At 40.9% G+C, this 20,995-nt stretch overlaps 4 protein-coding genes across 13 annotated transcripts in view; 2 read left to right on the top strand and 2 right to left on the bottom strand.

The window, feature by feature from the left end:
- The first annotated feature begins 87 nt into the window (after positions 1-87).
- LOC139822457 (uncharacterized) lies at positions 88-5,603 on the top strand. Its single transcript, XM_071794179.1, has 3 exons — positions 88-504; positions 1,953-4,293; positions 4,649-5,603. The coding sequence occupies exons 1-3, from the start codon at positions 301-303 to the stop codon at positions 4,795-4,797; spliced, it is 2,694 nt and encodes an 897-aa protein (XP_071650280.1). The 5' UTR covers positions 88-300; the 3' UTR covers positions 4,798-5,603.
- On the bottom strand, positions 4,361-13,700 carry Prp39 (pre-mRNA processing factor 39). 4 transcript variants are annotated; one of them, XM_071794178.1, is made up of 14 exons: positions 13,540-13,700; positions 13,226-13,350; positions 12,324-12,533; positions 11,688-12,221; positions 11,413-11,587; positions 11,087-11,334; positions 10,776-10,901; positions 9,817-9,965; positions 9,142-9,547; positions 8,629-8,793; positions 8,020-8,406; positions 7,636-7,922; positions 7,037-7,303; positions 4,361-6,945 (listed from the first exon to the last, which is right to left on the bottom strand). In XM_071794178.1, the coding sequence occupies exons 1-14, from the start codon at positions 13,586-13,588 to the stop codon at positions 6,903-6,905; spliced, it is 3,171 nt and encodes a 1,056-aa protein (XP_071650279.1). In that variant the 5' UTR covers positions 13,589-13,700; the 3' UTR covers positions 4,361-6,902. The 4 variants fall into 4 exon arrangements, with proteins under 4 accessions (XP_071650279.1, XP_071650277.1, XP_071650276.1 ...); XM_071794176.1 differs by having other exon boundaries at positions 11,697-12,221; positions 13,199-13,350; XM_071794175.1 differs by having other exon boundaries at positions 13,199-13,350.
- Positions 13,701-14,049: 349 nt separating this feature from the next.
- Positions 14,050-17,506, bottom strand: Cog4 (conserved oligomeric Golgi complex subunit 4). The gene is made up of 10 exons (XM_071794180.1): positions 17,306-17,506; positions 16,881-17,078; positions 16,415-16,789; positions 16,128-16,336; positions 15,857-16,052; positions 15,545-15,792; positions 15,253-15,475; positions 14,875-15,141; positions 14,623-14,808; positions 14,050-14,449 (listed from the first exon to the last, which is right to left on the bottom strand). The coding sequence occupies exons 1-10, from the start codon at positions 17,366-17,368 to the stop codon at positions 14,192-14,194; spliced, it is 2,223 nt and encodes a 740-aa protein (XP_071650281.1). The 5' UTR covers positions 17,369-17,506; the 3' UTR covers positions 14,050-14,191.
- A 931-nt stretch (positions 17,507-18,437) lies between these two features.
- LOC139822234 (uncharacterized) overlaps positions 18,438-20,995 on the top strand; it is a 35,705-nt gene continuing 33,147 nt past the window's right edge. For 3 of the 7 annotated variants that reach the window (XM_071793850.1, XM_071793852.1, XM_071793851.1), the window contains exons 1-4: positions 18,438-19,081; positions 19,527-19,721; positions 19,805-19,999; positions 20,458-20,962. In XM_071793850.1, coding sequence (XP_071649951.1) covers positions 19,536-19,721; positions 19,805-19,999; positions 20,458-20,962 — 886 coding nt within the window. In that variant the 5' untranslated portion in view covers positions 18,438-19,081; positions 19,527-19,535. The remainder of the gene's footprint in view (positions 19,082-19,526; positions 19,722-19,804; positions 20,000-20,457; positions 20,963-20,995) is intronic. The other 4 variants (XM_071793856.1, XM_071793854.1, XM_071793853.1 and 1 more) reach the window with 2 other exon arrangements.

A 20,995-nucleotide genomic window follows, 5' to 3' on the forward strand; every position in this document is an offset into this window, starting at 1 on the left:
CATTGGGCTCGATCGTCCGTCTCCTTCCGTCTCCTTCCGAGTTCCGAGCGCTTGGAAGTCAACTTGGAAGTTGGAAGGGTAATCTCGCACAGCTGAGAGGAGTGAGAGGGACAGACTCGTGGAATTGGCGGCGCCGCGCGCCAGTCAGTCGCTGTCATCGCTGACAGTCCGTGAACCGTCGGTGACAGTGTGACGTGTGACAGTATCGCTTGGACAGTCTCGATCCGTCATTCGAAGGGTATAAGCGCGGTCGATCCGGAGCTGAGAGTCCGAGCTCGCGACGACGCGCGTCCTCGCAAAATGGCAGAACGAAGCCGCGCGGGTTACCTCGCGCTCCTTTATCTCGCCTGCCTACTCGCCCAGGCGGTGCGCTCGAACCCGGTGAACATCCCCCTGAGCCGAGTGTCCTCGCGGCTGTTGGAGAAGGCGTGGAGGGCCCTGAACGACCACTCGCCGACGCATCACCTGTACGCGCACGGCAATCTGATAAACGCGCAGGAATTGGTGAGTCCACGCGACACGCGACGTCGCGGAACTTCCACGGGGAAATCGAAGAAATTCCGATTGCGCGTCCCTCGCAGCGCTTTTGTTTTATTTTCGACGCAGCTGTGTGGCTACTGTGGCTTGCCACAGTCGATGAGCCAATCCCTCTTTGTTTGGTGACGATTGTTATTAGCAGCGAAAATGACTTTGCTCGCAGATATGCGTCGCAAAAGCTGCACGTAGCGTCGAGGGGTAAAGGATAATTTTATCTGTGGAGAGAGTGAAGACGAGATTTCTATCTATAATAAAAATACTGAGTCAGATTATTCTTTGTTTGCCATTGTTTGCTTTTGTTGATGTGACGAGAATTAAATTGTAAATTAAGTTAAATTGCTTAATTGTTATTATCAATGCTGTGAAAATTAAATTGTAAATATCACGGGCGATATACATTGACCAAGATATTTGCTTATGCTATCATTAATATGAAAGACCATAATTGCATAAATTTGTTTTTCTTAAAAATAATTATTTGACAATATTTTGAGCAACGTTATGAAGAAATCTAATAAGATTCTAAAAGTATAAAGGTTCCCCTTTTGTCTCTTACTGCAATAAAGAATGAGTTATACGTATAGAATGCTGGATTCTATTTATAGATAATCTTTTTTTACGGCATGAGAAATATAAACAGCTAGAGGTATCAAGGGCGTCAGGTGATTGCATGATTGCAATGATTCTTTTTATTCGTTTTCCTGGAAAGACACGTTTGATGAATGTTTTCTTTAACAATCACGACGCCGTTTCTGAGATCCTAAAGATAAAGATGTTATTTGCGGGATTCTTCCAAGAGTGCTGCAGTGTTGTGCGTGACATTCAGTTGATGTAGATAATTGGTAAATAATTGGTAACAATTACGTAGTTATTAGTCAGAAGTGAAAAAGTTTGTTTTAGTTAAAGTTAAATCAAAATGTAACTGTTCTGGATTCTTGTATATACCTACCGTTTTATCTCCTTCTTCAGGGTGTTGTTTAAATAAAACTTTCTTCAAAAAACATGGATAAGATAACATTTAATTTTATTTTTAATCGCACGACGTATCAACATTGTAAACTGTAATGTACTGTACTAATGCGTGTCAAGGTGGTATATATTTCTATGCGTGTGTTCGGCAATGATAAACCGAGATAATAACGTTCTGGGTTATCGGGCCAAGTTGGTACTCAGGCCAAGCTGTACTCGGCTGAATGGAACGTGGGAGATGTTACTGCGCAGCAGATTTCTGTTTTTAAGCATAAATATTATCCAGTTTCATATTTCGCAACAGCGAAATAATCGCTGCAATGGCTGGAATTATAAACGAGGCTTATTGTTTTGATCGATAACGATTATATCAAATAAGCCTGATTAACCGTAAGACGATTTGCCTTTAATTCCTCGTATAAATAACTCCGTTATTATTATTGCAGGAGGAGCCGCCTTACAAAGTATACAAATTCACGTATGACCTGAGTCCAATATGCGGAACGGAGTCTTGTCCCAGAGAGGCCTGTACTATCGACGTAAAGCAAGACGAGCGCGGCGACATAGAGACGCTGAATGATTCCATTCAATGCATGTATTTCTATCCAGCCGATGCGCAAAATGACATGTCGCAGGAGCAGCAGAGTTATCAGGAGCAGGAGGAATCTCAGGTCACTCAGGAGAACTTGGCCGAACAGGTGAACAACAATCGAAGCGTGGAATTGGATCATGAGGTCCAGGAGACCGGCGACGAGAACGTCAGACCGTTCATCGCCATGCGCGCTTCCGGCAACTACTGTCCGGGTTGTCCGTACGAACTGAATCCGAATCTGCCGGGTCTCCTCTCCTTCGGCGAGCAAGCGTTGAGATCGATGGACGAGCAGACCGCGAGCGATTACAAGCACAAGTTAATGAGCATTGTGAGGGTCACCCGCTCGGTACCGGTCTCGTCTAACGTGATAGAGTACCAGTTGCTGCTGCTGATAGGCGAGTCCGAATGTCTGAAGAATGCCCTGGAGCAAGAGCAGGAATGTCAGCTGCGAACGACCGTTCCGACCAGGTTGTGCCTGGTCACGTTCGAGCAACGACCGTGGCAACAGACGTCTCTCAGAATTACCAAGAACAATTGTACGGATCCCGAAAACGCGTCTAGCGCCAAGCCGCAAAGAGTGTCAAATTTGGAGAGCGAATCCTTGGTGACGGTCAAGTACGATGAAGGAAAACCGTCTGGCACCGAGATGGCCGACGTCTATGAAAGCTTGAAGGAAATGTTGGACAATTACACCCACGCGCCATCGATGCCGCCCTCGAAGGAGCCCGAGGAAGCGGAGGTGACGGAATCCGCGGTCGTAAAGGTAATGTTGAACAAGAGTCAGGACGACGAGAAGATTTCAGGCTTTACGGATAAGGCGAAGGAGTTCAGAGAATTCTTGGAAGGCTTTGATCTGCCTATCAAGATGGAAGATGCTACAGCTGACACAGCTGGAGCTATGAAAGAAGTCAAAGAAGAGAAATTTCAGCGAAAGAAGGTGGAGGATTTCAAGCTCGAAAAGGTGAACAATAAAGAGGACGTTAATAATAGGCAGAAACGATCGCAGCGCTTGGTCGGTGCTCCCGCGACAACGCCCATAGACGATCCTGAGATCAAATTGTACGCTGATAAAGCGCTGCGCAAAATTTCTGCGGAATCGGACAGTGCGAACGAGCCGCTCATAGTGGAGATCATCGAGGCGAGCGTCCAAGTGGTCGCCGGTAAACTTTACAGGATCAAAGCCAAGCTGGGCACTAGTGATTGCCCAAAGGGCACCAAGGACAACTGCCAGTTGCAGGCAGGAAGCGACGTAAAAGAGTGTCTGATAAAGGTGTGGTCGCGACCGTGGATCGATCAGGATTCGCCCGAAATAACGGTGGAATGTCCCCCGTCAGAAAGTAAGAGGAGGAAACGGTCCCTGCGCGGCGCTAATTACAACAAGAATATGATGCAGATCGTAGAAGAAATGAGGATCGAGCGACTGTTCAACAAATTCGCGGAAACCTACAATCGGGCGTATTCCACGCCGGAGGAGAGAAATTCGCGACTTCAGATATTCCGCGAGAATCTCCATATCATAGACCTGCTACAGGAGTCCGAGCAGGGAACCGGTCGCTACGGCATAAACATGTTCGCCGACATGTCGCGCGAGGAGTTCCGAAAGCGTTATCTCGGTCTGCGACCGGACCTGCGATCGGAGAACGAGATTCCTCTGCGTAAAGCCGAGATCCCGGACGTCGCTGTACCACCCAGCTTCGACTGGCGAAAGAAGGGCGTCGTGACTCCGGTGAAGGATCAGGGCGGCTGCGGTTCGTGCTGGGCTTTCTCAGTGACGGGCAACGTCGAGGGCCAATACGCGATCAAGCACGGTCAGCTGCTGTCGCTGTCCGAGCAGGAGCTGGTGGACTGTGACGATCTCGACGACGGCTGTGGCGGCGGCTTGCCGGACAACGCGTACAGGGCCATTGAGAAACTGGGCGGTCTCGAGCTGGAGTCCGACTATCCGTACGAGGCGGAGGACGAGAAGTGCCATTTCAAGAGCAATCTGGCCAAGGTACAGTTGAACTCCGCTGTCAACGTTACGTCGAACGAGACGCAAATGGCGCAATGGCTGGTGGAAAATGGTCCAATCTCCATCGGCATTAACGCTAACGCCATGCAGTTCTACGTCGGCGGCGTCTCGCATCCCTTCAAATTCCTGTGCAATCCCAATAGTCTGGATCACGGCGTGCTGATCGTCGGATATGGCACAAGCAGTACGTATCACGCTGAAATAATTTTGAACATTGAAAAGTATATATAAATAGGAAAAACACGGCAAAAGAAAGCAGAACTTACGTTGTATTTTCTTTTCCACAAAGATTCAGAGAAATTAATTTTAATCATCGCTCTCGATGATTATGGTTTTACAACTTAATCTTATATTTTTATACCTACTGTTAATAAGTACACATATAATCCAATAATCAAGAATACGTGTTTCACTAATTGTAAGGATCAACATTCTTTTTAAGACGTGCTACATTTTTAACTTATATCTCTTTACAAGTAGCGTTACGATTATTCAGCGCGATAATAGAAACGATATTACATTCAATATTCTCTTTTCAGGCTATCCGCTTTTCCGTAGAAAGCTACCGTATTGGATCGTCAAGAACAGCTGGGGAAAATCTTGGGGTGAACAGGGATACTATAGAGTTTACCGCGGGGATGGTACTTGCGGACTTAACAAGATGGCCTCGAGCGCCGTGGTTATTTAATGCCGACTACGTAATTAAGTTTTTCATGACAATTAACTTATAATCGTTCCGAACGAAGTTATACACTATACATGCATATAGAGATATCCTTTTCTACTAATTAATGTCGAGTTTTAAAACTAAATCCATTCGTTTGCCACATATTTGACGAACGTGACCTCATTATCAATCTACACTATGTATTATAGTATCCACTCGATATGATATTCAGTTTAATTGTGCAAGTATCTGGCAAACGTATGAATCATCTGGAGCCAACTAAGTATATATTGTGCTGATCGAAGCTAAGTTTAATTCTTTGCATATCTATACCGGGATAAAAACGATGTAATCGTTTACGACAATCCTATGAGTTTGTTGAAAAGTTCAAAACTACATTATATATAGTAATTCGCTAATATTTCGCAAATCTCTTTATAAAATAATATAGATAGTACATAAATATTTAAAGTGTGTTAAAATGTGCAATGATGTTGAAACTACAGCAATAGACGATGTTAAATGTTAACTTCGCTAAATTTTAATTGCGTGTGTAAAAATCAGTAAGTAAAAAGTGAAAGTGTAACCCTCCCGCTCCGAGACGCTTTTATATTTTACAGTTTTTAAGTTTGTTGTAGACCGTCAGCATTTTTTAAAAAGTTTTACAACGAATTTCTGACTTTGCGTAGGTCCTGAAGAGTAGTTTTATATGCAATTTATTAACTTGAACAAAGAGCGAAAAAAATAATTTATAAGAAAGTAAACGAAACAAGGAAATAAATAGGAGTTCGATTTTTATTGAACGCAATAAAGATAACTATGCGAAACCATGTCAATTTAATATACCTGGAATTTTTAATATAGGTAAATATATTCAAAACCTAAATTGATGTCGTTAAAATCCTTATAATAATATGTATGTTGAAAATATTGAGAAACGTATCTAACAAAAAAATTAATAAAAATTAATAAAATTTTGTTCTCTTGACGTAACTATGTTGAATTGCAAAATTTATATGAAACCGGAATGATGAAAGTTATTTAATTTCACAGTTTTAATTGTAAGTCTAATTTTAATTATAAGTTGTATACTGGTATATATTAGAAGAGAGAGAGAGAGAGAGAAATACTCAACAGCGGAATAATCGTAAACTTATAAAAGCAATTGTTATTTTATTGTTTCAAATAATCAAAAAATAATCATTTATTTTTATATTGAATTTTTCATTAAATCGCGTTGCGATACTTACCGAATATCATCGAAATGTAATCGTATATTCTACGTGTCAAATCTTCAACAAATCTTCAATAAAAAGAAATCATAGGTTCGAAGCAATACAAAATACTTATTTCAACATTAACGAAGGACATTTTTTAATATCCTTTGCTGAACAGAACTTGTTTAAAAAAGTAATTCCAAAATGGAGCGAACAAATTTAACAAGGAATATAAAGGATTACAATATGCGACGATCACGATTTCTTCGAGAAAAGTAGGTAAGTCTGTCGATTTATATAAATCGACAATGACATATACAAATTTGGATCTACTATATATCATAATATATCCAACATGATGTAGTGTGTCGTAACAGCACATTTCTTAAACTTCATGTAACTTCGTTGACATTATGCAATAGTTTCGAAATCTATAATTTATTAAGAATTATGGATGTAATCTGTGAAATCCATTTCTTCAGATTTAATGCTATAAAGCCGCAACACTTTGAAGTTATGTGAACACACAAAGAGAAAGATTCTAGGAAAACTGTACACCAGTAGCAGGAATTTTACTCATTCATTTTCCCAGTGAATTATTTTATACCTTTAGCTGGCATTTTTTAAACATATTTTTCCTGATATAAAATATTCCAGTAAGAATGATTTGAATCGTTTCTAAAATAAAAACTGCAATAGAATTATTAGTCGATTATTAATATTTTTTTAGTGCAACATAAAATAGCAATATAAACGAGTGCCAGAAGTAAAGTTCTGTGTTAATGATATACAGTTTATTCAATACATACAGTAAATATCCATGCAAGGTATCAATTGCTGATTTATATATAGAGAGAAACGCTTGGCATATAAGCTCTCACATGTCAAGATACCAAGATGCTTAAACAATTAATAATTCTTTCGTCTGCTTCGAAATCGGTAGAATAAAACGCTAGAGAATGTACAGTAGGACACATTTAATGGTATGATAGTCTTAGAGGCGATTATGTGACCGATATTAATAATAATTGTAAGATCCCCACTGATTATAAGGTCCGTAAGCCTGTGGGCCGCCTTGTCCATACTGCCAATTTTGGTAGTTAGCATAATTGGGATCTGATGGAGGTGGGTATTGTTGGTAACCTTGTTGATAACCACCCTGACCGCCGTACTGCCCGCCCTGAAACTGCTGTGGCGACTGATAAGGCCCGCTTGGACCGCTGCTGTACTGGTATGAAGACTGCGAGCCCACGGACGGTGATGGTGGCACATTTGATTGATCGGCTTTCTTCTTCGGAGGCGAAGAATCGCTGTAACGACATCATACACGGCATTATAAGATAATTTTCTATCGCAAGCAATTTCAATATATGTCTATAAGCTCCATAAGCATAAATAAAAGATATATTTGTCAATTTCAATTTGATAGAAACTATATATTAATTATATTTAGCATTATATATTTAGCAACTATATATTAATTATATTTGTTTCACACATTAACCAACGCGTTTGTTGAACTTGTATATTCTATTAAAATATTTTAATTATATTTAATATGTGAGACAATACAACGTTAAAATCACTTAAGTTACTTTGTAAAACTAATTATCTTCATTTTAGATTTTCTATAAATACTTACGTTTTGTTGTCGTCACCCTTCGTCTTTTTCCTCTCTTTTGCTTGCTTGATGCATTTCTGGAATTGTTCGTGAGCCTTCAACACTTGCCGGATGTCGGGGCTGAAGTCTTCCAGGAATTCTACTTTACGTTGCGCAAAAAGCACTCTCTGCTCAAGATCTGCGTGTTCTCTTTCTATGAACATGTCCATGTAGCCTACTATTTCTTGAGTGTCAACTGGCGTTCGTTGCATTGCCAAATCTATTAATTGCAGGTATAGCCTGGGATTGTCTTTATCTTTATCTGTGGCCTATATAAAAAAAATGTAATGCACGTGTTAATTTCACCGAACACAAATCGTCATAATACGTAGTCAAGATCGAAATTAATTTTGTATTTAAACGTACCTTCATCAATACTTTAATTGCCCGTTCAACATCATCCTTGACTTTACACAGGAATCGCGCGTATTTTACAGCAATATTATTAGCGATCGTCCTGTTCTTGCTATTACTAATGTAATTCTCATATAAGGTACACGCCTTCTCCAAGTCTCCACGGCGGCGTTCTAAGTTTATTCGTCGATATGCTACTTGTAGCATATTTGGCAATACGTTATCAATATTCTCTAATATGGCGGCAGCTTTCTCGAAGTTATCCTGACCCTCCTCAAAGATGGCCCATTGCAAATGCAAGTTTGGTTTTTTTGGATGATGTACCATACAAGCCCTCGAATATACATCTCGGATCTTTTCTGTGTTATCTCCCTTCAGCGATTCCAAATAACGCACAAACTACGCAAATAAAAAAACAAAAATACTTATATTATACCACATGATTTTTAATTATACACTTATCGAATTGTAATATAATATAAAAAATTATTAGATATTTTATAAATATTATTAAAAATAAAATGTGATACATCGGTGATTTTTAATTATGTTTGAAGTAGTGACAAGAGAGAATCAGCTTCTATGTAGTAATAATATATTAAGATTGACACATTTACTTACTCGCATCCAAAATTCATCATAAAGTGCACAAGCTATAAGACACCTCTCGAATAAAATGATTATTCGATTCTGATCCTTTTGTTCAATCTCGAAATCTAGGTACTCCTTCCAGTTTTTCAACTGACACCGTTCCAATGGTTTTACATGGAAATATGGTCTCTTTATCTGTTAATTATACATCATACAGTTAGACCAATTTGCTCTAGACTGTAAACTAATTTGAATTTTGTTTCAATGTGAGATTAATGCATCCAAATCTTTTAATTTAGAATATACTTTTCTACTTACAACATAAAACATTGTAAAAGATTGACTTCTGTACTACAACGAATCCACATTTACTGCGCGATTAGGTAGAGCTACGGTGAGGGATCGAAATGAGTGAGAACTTTTTTTTCATTTACAGCAGTGAAACATTTCAACGTATTGAAATTAAGAAGTCTCATTTTTGCTAATAATAATTTAAAGCGTGATCATAATGAACATATATAATTATAATCAAATGTCATGTACCCCTTCCTCATACGACCATCTCGCTGCCACCGCATTGACGTTCGCTTTGTGCATTTTACGCCTGCTGCTAATGATCTTCTCACGGATGGCACGGGTCTCCTCGTCAGTGGGTGGTACCTCGTGGGGTGGCGGTTCTTCACCGGGCGGTGCGTCATCAGCCGCGGATGCCGCGGTGGCGTCGTCTGATTTCAGTAGGGCCTTTACTTCGGCGCGTAGCTCGAGGAAGTCGTCCACACTTAGGATACGATTCGGCAAGTTGGATGATACGAATTCTTGGAAGGCTTCGAAGTGGGAGGTGTAACCAAGAGTAGGTGTCGACAGTAAACGATCGTACAGTGCTGTCACCCTGCTTAAGCGTTTTGCTTCTGACTCCCACTTTATGTAGCTCTCCCAGAGACGATCTGATCTGTTTTACATTAAATTGTTTTACGTTATATTATTGTATTATTATATTATATTTGTTCAATCCACGCTAATTGTTTATCAAAGTAAATCTTTATCAGCATACTAATCAGCTATGTTATATATTAACAGTTTAAGTACTAAAGAAATAAATTGACTTTATTAAATCACTTTTCTGTCGACAAGTACATATAGGAGCAACACCATATAAAGAAATACTATAAAAACTAGAAGATCTATAGGTTCATTAAAAAGAAACTCTAGATTCGTTACCTGAACTCAAGCCCGCAAGCTTGTATGGCTCGTTCGTACTGCTCACGGAGCTTCTCTTCATCTTTTTCGTAAACGGTTTTACAGTGGTTGATGTAATGGAGCCAGAGATCGACGCTTAGCGAAATAGCTTTCAGACCTTGGTCGAACACCTGCGGTAACGGATTCGTGGATCGTATTTAGAACAGTTTACAACTGGGTTGGGCTTATCGGCGGGTAGATCTTATACCTATTTTGCTTTTAGCTTTCGTTAAGCATTACGGTCTTTTTTTTTTTTTTTTAGCAACGTATACTCACATATCGTACGCTTACTGTAAATAAAGAGATTTAATTAACACAGAGATTGCAGAGCATTGTGCATTCACCTTAAGAGTCAGGGAGTGTTCCGATCTGGGCGCCACAGTGTCTTCCGCCACTCTTTCTTGCTCCCACTCTGGCACGTGCACGTGTCCTAAGTCTTTGTCTCTGACTTTGACTTAACACCCAACCCGACATATCTTACTTACATAAAGTAAGAGCGCATATATCTTATGCTTAAGTTTTACAATACTTTCTGTAGTAAGCTATGTGTACAAATGCTTACAGTAAATATAACACAGTTTTCTTTCTTTCTATCGCGATAAAGGCGCTTCGGAAACAACTAGCCATCTCGCTCGACTTACGTATCGTACGATAGAGTACTTGATGTATTCGATATATCGGTAAGATAGTAAAATATGTAATATAGCATTTTTGTAGATATCGCAGGATATTAATTAAATAAGTAACTATTTTGTAAACGAAGAAAGTCGAATAGGTGCCGCAAGACGTGCTATGCTGTTGGAAGGGAAAACCATATTTATGTGCGTGCACACTGCCCACGCGTCTTCCTAACTCGAGCTATTTTCATTAGATTGCGTTAATTATAATGATATCATATAATAAGAGATAGCCTAACGAACATAATATACGATCGGACTCACCGTTTGGACATTTTCGGGGTTGCCCTTCTTCTTCTCGTAATCGGCGAACTTTCTCCAGTAACCGTAGCAATATGGATAACGCTCCAAGAATTTGGTGTAAGCTTCGCGCGCAGCCTCCGCATCGTTCTGTAACAAAAACGACAAAAAATCGAATATTACTTCCAATTCATTAAAAAAATGTCTGTACATCTCAAATATGTCTTAAATTGGTTTGATATTTTCAATTAAATATTAAGGATAATTAAGAATGACTAACACAGACTGAATTTCAAGGTATAAAGTATAAAAACTTGAATGATTTTTTTACTTACTTCTTGATCCACGTATTGTAAGAGATATGTCCATCCCGTGAAATCAGATGGATCTTCATTAACGGCTTTCCAATATTTTTCTAGTTCGGGCAACGTTTTCTTTTTCGGCGATGCTGGCTTGATCTCTTGCTTATCTCCCACCTCCGCATCGCTCGACAAGGCGACCTTCTTTGCTGGTGCCTCGTCATTGTTTTCAGACGTCGGAGAACTGGGATCGTATTCTCCTTCCGCGTTCAATTTACGTTTGGCTAAAAGTACAAGGAACATGTAAGAGGGTCAGTTTTAGACTGTAAAATTTTATAGAACAGTGTAAAAAATGCACTTACTTCCGGCTTCCGCTTTGGTTTTCTTCTCCGGTGTTTTGTTCAACTTCGCCGCACTCTTTTTCTTTTTGTCACTATCCGGTGGTAATTCATCTTCGGACACGGATTCAGTTTCACCTAGGTCTGCTGGAGCAGCAACCGGCAGCTCTTCGTCGGAAACTGCTTCGGTCTCTGGTTCCTGTACATTTAAAGTTATTTATGGTATCAAGTTACGAACTAATTATTATACAGAATCCAGGGAGAATATTGACTATGTATATCAAAGATGTGAAACTAACGCTTCTGACCTTGGCGGCGGCTTCGGTCGGTAATTCATCCTCTGACACAGCTTCCGTATCAGGCTCAGTCTTTTTTGTGTCTTCTTCTTCTTCTTCGTCATTTATGTATTCCTGCACGACTTTGTTTTCAGCTTCAGCTTCAGTTATTTCTATACGCGGCAGAGAATCACTCTGCAACTCTTCCATATCTGGTTCTTCCACCTTACCCATCAGTGTCTCGACATCCTCAGACATTTCTTGCTGCGACATTTCTTCGCCTTCGTCAATTTCCATAACCTGGATCCTGGTAACGGTGTGCGCGGACATGTCCTCTGAATCTACCTCCTCCGCTTCTAGAATCTCCTGTGTCATCGTACTGCCGTCTTCATTAATAACTTCTTGAAAGTCTATCAGCACGCGTTGCTGATTTGAATCGTCATTGCTAACATCCTGACCTTCCATCTCGATGTCCTCACGTTCAGCCAGCATCTCTACCTTGTCCATGCTACTGTCTTCCATAATTATGCCCTCTGATCTTATTATATTGGAATGCCGCTAAAAATAAACCGAGTTTTAAATACAACGCGATACAAAGTGGTAAAATAATAGTGGTCTATTTCCCTAGATTAAACATCAAGAAAAAATGATATTACTTACCGTATCTTCTTCATCCTGCTCTATTTCTTCGCCTTCTTGATTCACATTTATTTCATGTATATTAGCATCTTCAGAGTCCTCCAATTCCAAGCGCAACATAGGAGTGTCTTCCTCGCTGCGCTGCTCGACAATAACGTCCGTTAGACGTTGAACTCCGTTCTCGGGCATACTTTCCATCATGCCTTCTTCCAACGTAGATGTAGTTTCTTCCTGTAATTACATTTAGTTACTTAAAAACTAATGTTTCCATATTATCTCCTAATTATGCAAATATCGTTATCATTTACATACATTAGTTGCTTTCCATTTACACTCGAGTGATCTGAGTTACTCAGTTAAGTGAGTATTTTATACTCAGGTAAAATATGTCATTTTGTATTTACCTGCTTATTTTGGTGACAAACCTATCGCATAATAATACAGGTTTGTAGCCTCACTTTTAATGTGAGTCTGTTAGATTCATTAAAGCACATGGTCTCGATTGTGGATAAAAACTCAGTTGAATCTCACTTGCCAGCATGCAAAAAGAACGTGCATTCAACTGAGTTATGACGTCACAAGTGAGAATTATCAGAGTTTTATGCAAATGGAAAGCAACCATTATACGACATAAAGGATATTATTACAATTCAATATTTTAAAGTTGTATGAACATTATTTCATGCTGTCGTTGTTCTAACAAAATATATCTGATTGATGGATTGTTTGCTCCTCTTTGGATTGCAACTCCAATTATTTACATTAAAGAAAAGTAAACAAAAGGTTTAGCTGACGCTTCGCTATTTCGTTTGTCTTATCGCCAGACGATGAAAAGATCGTATCAGTCGCCGATGACGTTAATCCATGCAACCGGTTTCGAAAGGTCTGACCCTTACCTCAACAACCTCCTCGATCTCATGGACCTTCCTCGGGGAGCGCGTCGCCCGGGCGAGGAGCTTCTTCCCCGACGATTTCTTGGCCACGCTGTCTTTGACCGCTGGCTTGACCGCTGTCTTTCGGGTCCGACCACCCGACCTGGTGCGTCTCACTGAAAGAAATAACGAAATACTTGTATAATACTCCAAGCTGCGCCGAGACGCCGTCTCGTCGAAATGGCGGTCTCGTGGGCTGGGCGGCCGCGCCGGGCGGCACGTCCTTGGTGACGCGCGGTTCCTCGGCAACGACCCGACGATCGATCAGGGGTGATCGGCACGTTACTCGGAGCTTCGTTCTTTACCTGGCTCGGCCAGCTCGACCTCGGCCTCGTCACCGCTCGCTGAAGACATCGTGCTCTCGGTAAAATATCCGGAATGTGTAGCGCAGAACCGCGGACGGATAATGGCGCAATGGCGGCGCAACACTTCGAAACAGGGTTGCCAATCGCAAAACCACGCAAAACACGCAGTTTCATCAAAATCGGAGCTCGGAGCAACGCGCTGCGCGCTCGTCCTGCCCGCTTTTCAAAATCGCAAACATCGGCATCGCGAGACCTGCATTACCGGCGATCAATAGTAGACTACGCGTACCCGGTGTCTTTAAAATAAAAAGAACAATATTTTTTGTTAACGCAATTTGCAGTTTTGCTATCCCTCTACAAAAAATATTAACAATACTTCTATAAGAAAGTTGAATTTTAAAGAGATTCGATTTGCTACATTAACGTTGAATAGGAAGAAGACAGGCTTTAAAGTGAAGATATTCTAAGGTGATTTTGGAGAACATATAATAAGCACATAGGTTTTCTGCATATTGTAATAAATAATGTTTTATATAATCATTCTATGTACATATATAGTATAAAACGTAATATATGCGAATACTTGATCTAGTTGTGCAAGCACATGGTTCGACGGCGTTTCATATCGTAGCGTGACTCAAGGGACAACAAGTCATAGCTTCAGTCTCTTGATGTCTTCCGGTCGGAAGTCTATTCGAAGGGACGCGATACGCCGCACTTCCGACGGCGTTAATCGCCACGCTATCGCGTCCGCGCCGCAGTAGTCGGCCAATTCCTCTACCTTCTCTATACTCAGAATGGTGGCGATCTGCGTTAAACGCGCGAATTTGTCTCTCACCGACCAAGACGTGGCAGCTGCTAAGTAACTGGCTAACGATCTTATTTCCTTGTCCAATATCAGACCCCCTGCCTGAAATGCGCAGATTTCACTTATCAGCATTGCGTTACGAATAAAAATGCGAAGAAATTAAATTAGATTTACGAGCGCAGATTTATCTGCGAGAAATTAGATGAAACTATTCACCACACAGAATTACTGATATAAATGATTATAAGAGGATAGCGTAAATTTAGCGCACGTACCCGATTAAAGGTCGATTTCAAGACAACTTTTTCTAAACGGGCTGTAACTTCCGCGGTCAGAAGTCCGATAAGCGCGTCGTAATTGGAGGTCGTCAAGCTATCTTTGAATCCTTGAAGTAGACCCTCTAGGTTCATGATTAACGTCTGCACAAATGGCTCATCCGTCTCGTATCTCAATAATTCGTCCTGCATATAAATCATTCGTTATATATTTAAAGACACACAAAATCTATTTATCTCTACGGAATATACCTCATTGATATGATGATCTATAGACAGAAACGCATCGAGCCACGGAGTGACTCTGGGCTTTACGGCGCTGACGCGTAACTGTTCCAGGCCGCAATCGATGATGCCACGTAATATCAGTATAACTCCCTTGAGACTGGATAAGCAGCTGTCAATTTTGCCTCTATCCTTCTTCAGCATGTTGGGGAACGTTGCATCTATCTCCGCGCCGAGACTCTTGCACAACGTTTCCACATACTCCGTGCTCACATCGGTGTTGTTTAGGTACGCCTAAACAACAAATGAACGCAAATAATAATTATAGATATGTAATAAAACTGTTTAATAATATATTAATACGTAACGAATAACATGTAAAACTATAGATTTTAAAAAATGTACCAAGAACGTGAGACGGGCGCATTCCGTGTCTGATGTTTGCAGACGGCCGTGCTGTATGCTTGTCTGGAGAGCGCTGTACGCTTGTGCCAGGTCCAGGTAGCCCGCTGGGTAACCCTGACGCAATCTGTTTCTTAATCTGTTCGCAAACTCGCCTTCCAAGATGCCGCAAGCCATATTGACGACAGCACAAACGCCGTCTATACTCCAACTCGACATAGCCCGTCTGCAGGGAAACTAAATTGTGATTTTCAACGATACGCATAAACGACTGCGTGAATCTGACGATATGTACCGTACGCATTTCTGCACTATGAAAAATACATCGTCAACCATGCTGGAAGTCTGCTGATCTGGATCTAGTGCATCCATTCCTAAAGCCTTATTCACACTCTCCTCGAGAAAGTATCTTTCTAATGCGAGATAGGCACCAAGCAGCTCTTGCATGCCGTGCGCCAATTCAGAGTTGTTTATTGTCGTTTCAAATTCGTTAAGCAATTCTGTACGCTGCGCCTCGTCTGTGGTACTGATCTCTATATCATTCTGCAAAACAAGCAACATTGCCAATGTAACAAATTGAAAGATTTACAATTAGTAAAGATTGTACCTTAATCCTTCTCTTTAAGAAACGTATATAAAGTTCTGCCCTCGAATGCATTATAGTTATTTCTCCCAAGAGGAGATCGAGCTCCTTAGGATCGAGCCTTTCAGGACTCGGTTTTCGCAAATACTCATTTATCATTTGTACATTCTTGGATATACATCTATGTTTCGTAAATACTGTAACAATCTTCTTGACCTGTCTGTTTGTAAAAAAAACAATTTTTTTTTAATATGTAGCGTTTTAATATCCAATTTATTGTACGTGCTATTCTTACCTATCGCATTCCTTTTGTAAAATCGAAATTGTCATTAACAGTCGACCAGGGCCATAATAAGTCTCGATGATTGGTTGATGTACTTCCACGATACGTGCAATTCCTTCAAATAAGAGAGTCATGGTGTCGGCAAAAATAACAGCTGCTCTCTTGTCATTACTCTTAATCTCTAATGTCGCTTGTAGATTTTTCTGTGCGGTCTCATGTAGCTAATATAAAAAAATGAAAGATCAGATAGTCTTCAGAACTTGACAAATATAATTTTATATAATTAATATCATACGTACTTTGGTGCACAAGTAACTGCAAAATTTCTTTAATCCCTCCAAGTGCATCCCCAACAATGGGAATATCTTAAAAAATCTTTCAACGGATGCCAGATCTTCAGATTTCACAGCCTCATCAAATTTATGCGTGACAACTGCTCTCAATTCCATCGCGGCCTGTTGCAAAGTGACCAGAGAACTGCTAATACTAGTATGATCACCCGACACATCTTTGGCTGTTCTCTCCAGCAACTGCTGGTCCATTGCTAAATAACGATGAACGTGCGCAGCACCTTGCTCGTAATCCTCATTGCGCAGCGCAGTCGCCACTCCTTCGCTACATAATTGCAAGTCTAGTATATCATTTATTCTACTTTGACACTCGCATACTCTGCTCTGTGAAACAAAATTCTGGCGTTTAAAGTAAGAAATTAAGAAATTATGCGATAATGTATCTAGAAATTATATCTTGACTGTAATAACTTACTCTCGCTAGATCCAATTGCCTCACTTTAGCGCTAACATTCTCAGCTAACTCATTGGTACGAGCGATCATGTCACAAAACTTCTCTCCCTCTGTCCGTATCACTACAACATTCGGCAGTACCTTGCCAATATTCTGCAGCTTTGCTTCCACGTGACATCGTCGGGCAAGGATCGTGTCCAGATTTTTCTTTATAGAAACCTGTTATCAAAATTTACCTTCCATAAAATATACAGTAGAATTTTCGCAAGAGAAATCACAACATATATATAAGAGCTACTTCTTTAACAGTGCAACACATCTAGAGAAAATATCGGAAAATCTTCAGAGAATCAAGAAAATGTCACAGAAATATAAAATCTAACTCGTAGAGATTTGTACCGCACGTAAAACGTTTATTAAAGATTAATATGCGATTGCATTCGAACCTCATCTTCAGACAACTTGTCCAATATTTGTTGCAGATTTTCCTCGTTCACCGGCAAATCCATTATTATCAGCAAATCAATAAACTGACGATTCGACGACTATTTTACAGCGTTCAGGCACTTGACATTTCTCACACGTCACGTATGTATCGCGCCCACGTTGACACGTTTATCGCATTATAAACAAGACATACCATGGTAGACCTTAGGCTGAGTTTCCACTGAGCGCGTCATTCGTCGCGACCAATCAAAATATCCAATTTTATTACATTTTGGGTCTGTTCGCGTTGCTTGCACTTTTTGCACTCAGCATCTTCGCTTTCTCTCTCTCCAACGGCTGAATATATATTTATCTCATTTCAAGTGCAAAAATGTTTGGGGATTTCAAGCAACGCGAACAAGCCTTTACATACAATTGCCAGGATAGAGACAGCGACGCGCACGTTTCTGACGCGTCACCATTGCTCAATCTACGATTCAACAAGAGAAGAAAGTCAACAGGGAGAACATGCGTTTCATTCGCAGCCGTAATTAAAAGTCTTTTCCTTGTACATACATACACTGGGAAGATACAGTGAGAAACGATGTGACATTTGAATGTATTTTTAACAACATACATTTCATCTTAATTAGAGCAAATTAAACCTTTCTGAATAATGTAAAATGGGAAATGTATATTAGACTTGTTTCAAAAAAGGTTTATTTACTCATAAATTATCATGAACATTATTCTGCACTGTTTATTCTGCATTTATACATGATATCTTATTTCTATTCCCTGTTCCTATTGCCTATTGCCCAGTATTGTGCAAGGGGCTTTATAATTAATTAAGAGTCTGGCCATTAGGCGATTTTGTCAAAATCCTACGAGAGAGAATACACATTCAGTATGACGCCTGGCACTGTGCCTGACTGTGCAAGGGGCTTAAGTATTAATTAAAAATTAATAGGCAATTTTTTCTTTTGATCGGACGAAGAAACGCAGAAATTTAATCATAATTCGCGCGCTCCGAGGCAGCGCAGTGAAACGTTGCCGCGGTATCGTCCAATGAGCGCGCGTCTCGCGCGCCTGCCCGCGACCACGTGACGTCGCACGAATCGCGCGCGACGCCGTGGTGGGGAACGGGTAGGATAGGAGGGAGGGCGGTCGGGCTTCCTCGCGCATCCCGTGCGCGTATCCCCCGTACTGAAAATGGCCGCCAGCTGTCACTCGCCTGCGAAGTGTGGCTTGTTGTGAAGGAACACGACGCGGATTCGTCGCGGAACGGCATCTCCGAGCGCGCAGCACGTCGCGGGGACGCGATGCACTTGCGTGACGACACGCGGCACGCTGGCTGAGATCGCACGGGACCGTCGCGAGTGAGAGAAAGAGAGAGGGAGCGCACGAGAGCGACGGCGGAGAGGAAAGAGAAGAAAAAAAAAACGAAGCGAAGAAAAGAAAAGGGTGAAGCGGGGAACGCGAGTGTGCGAAGTGTGCGGTACACGCCAGCGACGGTGTTTGCCTCCGGCGGGTGTCATGAGAGCGCGGCCGTTCGCACTGTTTACAGTTTAAGGTTTCCGCGTCAAGTGCGCGGCTAGTCTCGTGTTTGCCCACGCGACAAACGCGGCAACGCGGGCCGATTCGCGTCCGCCACCTCCATCTCCGCTTCGATCCGCTCGCGCGACACGGTCTCACATTCGCGAGACTATCCCGATACTCCTCGCCCCGCGTGGCTGCCGCCCTTCCCCCTTGGGATTTCTCTCGTTTTGCAACTTTCCCTCGAGGAAACAGTCAAGGTAAATTTTCGTCGGGGTAGCGTCTGAACCCAGAGGTTCTGGATAACCTTTCGGTTACTGCTGCCCGATTTGTGTGTTGACGCTCCGAGTTTTTTTTGCTTCATATGTAGCGATATCTGTGCCTCGTGTTACGTTTTTTTAAAGAAAATTGAATATAATTCTAGTATGTATGTATACACACACATGATTTTTGCAAGCATTTCTGTATGTAGGTAAAGTTCTCCGATGCAACACATAAATGTATTGCTTCAATGATTAATCGTAGAATGAACAATAATTGTGTTGTAAATGAAATAAAACAGATACACGTATTGCTGATTATCTTTACTTTAATCTTATTTAATGATTTAATTTTACATATTTTTGCAAAAATTAGTTGGGTTATTACTTTATATATTCCATTATTGATCCAGGTAGTCTAATAAACTACCTTTTTTACTTTCAGGAAAGCAGAATGGGTTCCAGTCAACAGTTCTCTCTTAGATGGAACAATTATTTGAAACACATTACTTGCGCTTTCGACACGTTAAGGACGGACGAGGATCTCGTAGACGTCACTTTGAGCTGCGAAGGCAAAAGGATCAGAGCACATAAAATGCTCCTGTCAGCATGTAGTACATACTTTAGAGATTTATTTAAGGTAAATGCAATTTTGGTCGATTTGTTAGGTGTGCATTTAAATGTGGGAACAACTTTTTGTAACAGTTATTTGTTATATTACAGGAAAATCCGTGTCAGCATCCCGTCATAATATTCCGTAATGTAAAATTTGATGACTTGGCTGCCTTGGTCGATTTCATGTACCAAGGTGAAGTAAATGTCGTTCAAGAGCAACTGGCGAGTTTTCTCACAACGGCAGAGCTCTTGGCGGTGCAGGGTCTCACAGACGGCACAGGAAAGGACGACAGTTTAGTGGAGGTGAGTTACTAACACGTAAAATGATTAAGGGATTATACAGATCAATATACATTTATTATATATTCACTACTATTTCACGCTGTTTGAAGAGCCATGTCTATCTCTGATTTTGTTATAATTATAATAATAATTTTAATGGAAAGAGAATGTAAGTTCCTTTGCCCCAACCTACATTCTGGAGAACTGGATTTGTTTTATTTTAAGTTCATTTATTGTTAACATTATTTGGAGTTTCTGTCTTCCAAGGAACAACGTAATACTTCAATTTGCTCATTTCCAGTTAGCTTAGGATTGAGTTCATGTTTCGAGTATTTTATTTATATTTCGGTGGAATATTTTTCCACTAAAAAGTTCTAGTACACATGCAGGGTGACGAATCCAAAAATCGAACCTGGATCTTTGACAATTGCTTTAGCACTGAATTATGCCTCTTATTTATATATTATATTACCTTTTAGGATGACTTAGAAATTCCCAACGAGCCTGAAGTTCAACTGCAGAACACTTCCGGTAAATCCACGGGGGATAACAAGAGAAATAAGTCCCCATCGTCTCCGATGCCATACCACGCCGTCGAATTGCAACCCGAAGTGCCGCCAAACAAAAGAAGAAAAATTCGAGAAAGTACGAATGTGAACGCGGAGAAGAATTCGGCAGGGATGAACGCGAAGGATTGCGATGGGAAAACGTCGGAAAATCAGACGGGATCGGCCTCCGATCCGGTTGAAATAATTCCCCTCATGCCGAACTTAAAGCTGGAGATGCCGGAATATCTGGAGCAAGATGGTAGCAGTTGTAGTTATGAAGATCAGAGTATAGGTGACAGTACGCTGAATAAAATCACCATAGACGACACGTCGTCAACCACGCCTGATCACGAACAGAAGCCCGACATCAGTCAGACATTTTACTCGAGTCAGTCGACATCGGACGGTTTGGACGGCAAACATCAGTCAGATGTTGGTAGGTATCTTTTGTACGTTATTTAAATGTCTA

The sequence above is a fragment of the Temnothorax longispinosus genome, chromosome 11, assembly GCF_030848805.1.
Source record: "Temnothorax longispinosus isolate EJ_2023e chromosome 11, Tlon_JGU_v1, whole genome shotgun sequence".
In the NCBI taxonomy this organism is placed as follows: Eukaryota; Metazoa; Arthropoda; class Insecta; order Hymenoptera; family Formicidae; genus Temnothorax; species Temnothorax longispinosus.

Bases quoted from the DNA above. Each gene is read 5' to 3' on its own strand.
- LOC139822457 (XM_071794179.1), top strand. From the start codon at position 301: ATGGCAGAACGAAGCCGCGCGGGTTACCTCGCGCTCCTTTATCTCGCC. The intron at 505-1,952 runs GTGAGTCCACGC...TTATTATTGCAG, and splicing joins TGATAAACGCGCAGGAATTG to GAGGAGCCGCCTTACAAAGT. The intron at 4,294-4,648 runs GTACGTATCACG...TTCTCTTTTCAG, and splicing joins CGTCGGATATGGCACAAGCA to GCTATCCGCTTTTCCGTAGA.
- Prp39 (XM_071794175.1), bottom strand. From the start codon at position 13,588: ATGTCTTCAGCGAGCGGTGACGAGGCCGAGGTCGAGCTGGCCGAGCCA. The intron at 11,588-11,687 runs GTTAGTTTCACA...TTAAATGTACAG, and splicing joins CCGCCGCCAAGGTCAGAAGC to GAACCAGAGACCGAAGCAGT. The intron at 9,966-10,775 runs GTGAGTCCGATC...CCGTTACCGCAG, and splicing joins ACCCCGAAAATGTCCAAACG to GTGTTCGACCAAGGTCTGAA.
- Cog4 (XM_071794180.1), bottom strand. From the start codon at position 17,368: ATGGATTTGCCGGTGAACGAGGAAAATCTGCAACAAATATTGGACAAG. The intron at 16,337-16,414 runs GTACGTATGATA...TTTTTATATTAG, and splicing joins GCAGTTACTTGTGCACCAAA to CTACATGAGACCGCACAGAA. The intron at 15,142-15,252 runs GTACATTTTTTA...TTTGTTGTTTAG, and splicing joins GCGCCCGTCTCACGTTCTTG to GCGTACCTAAACAACACCGA.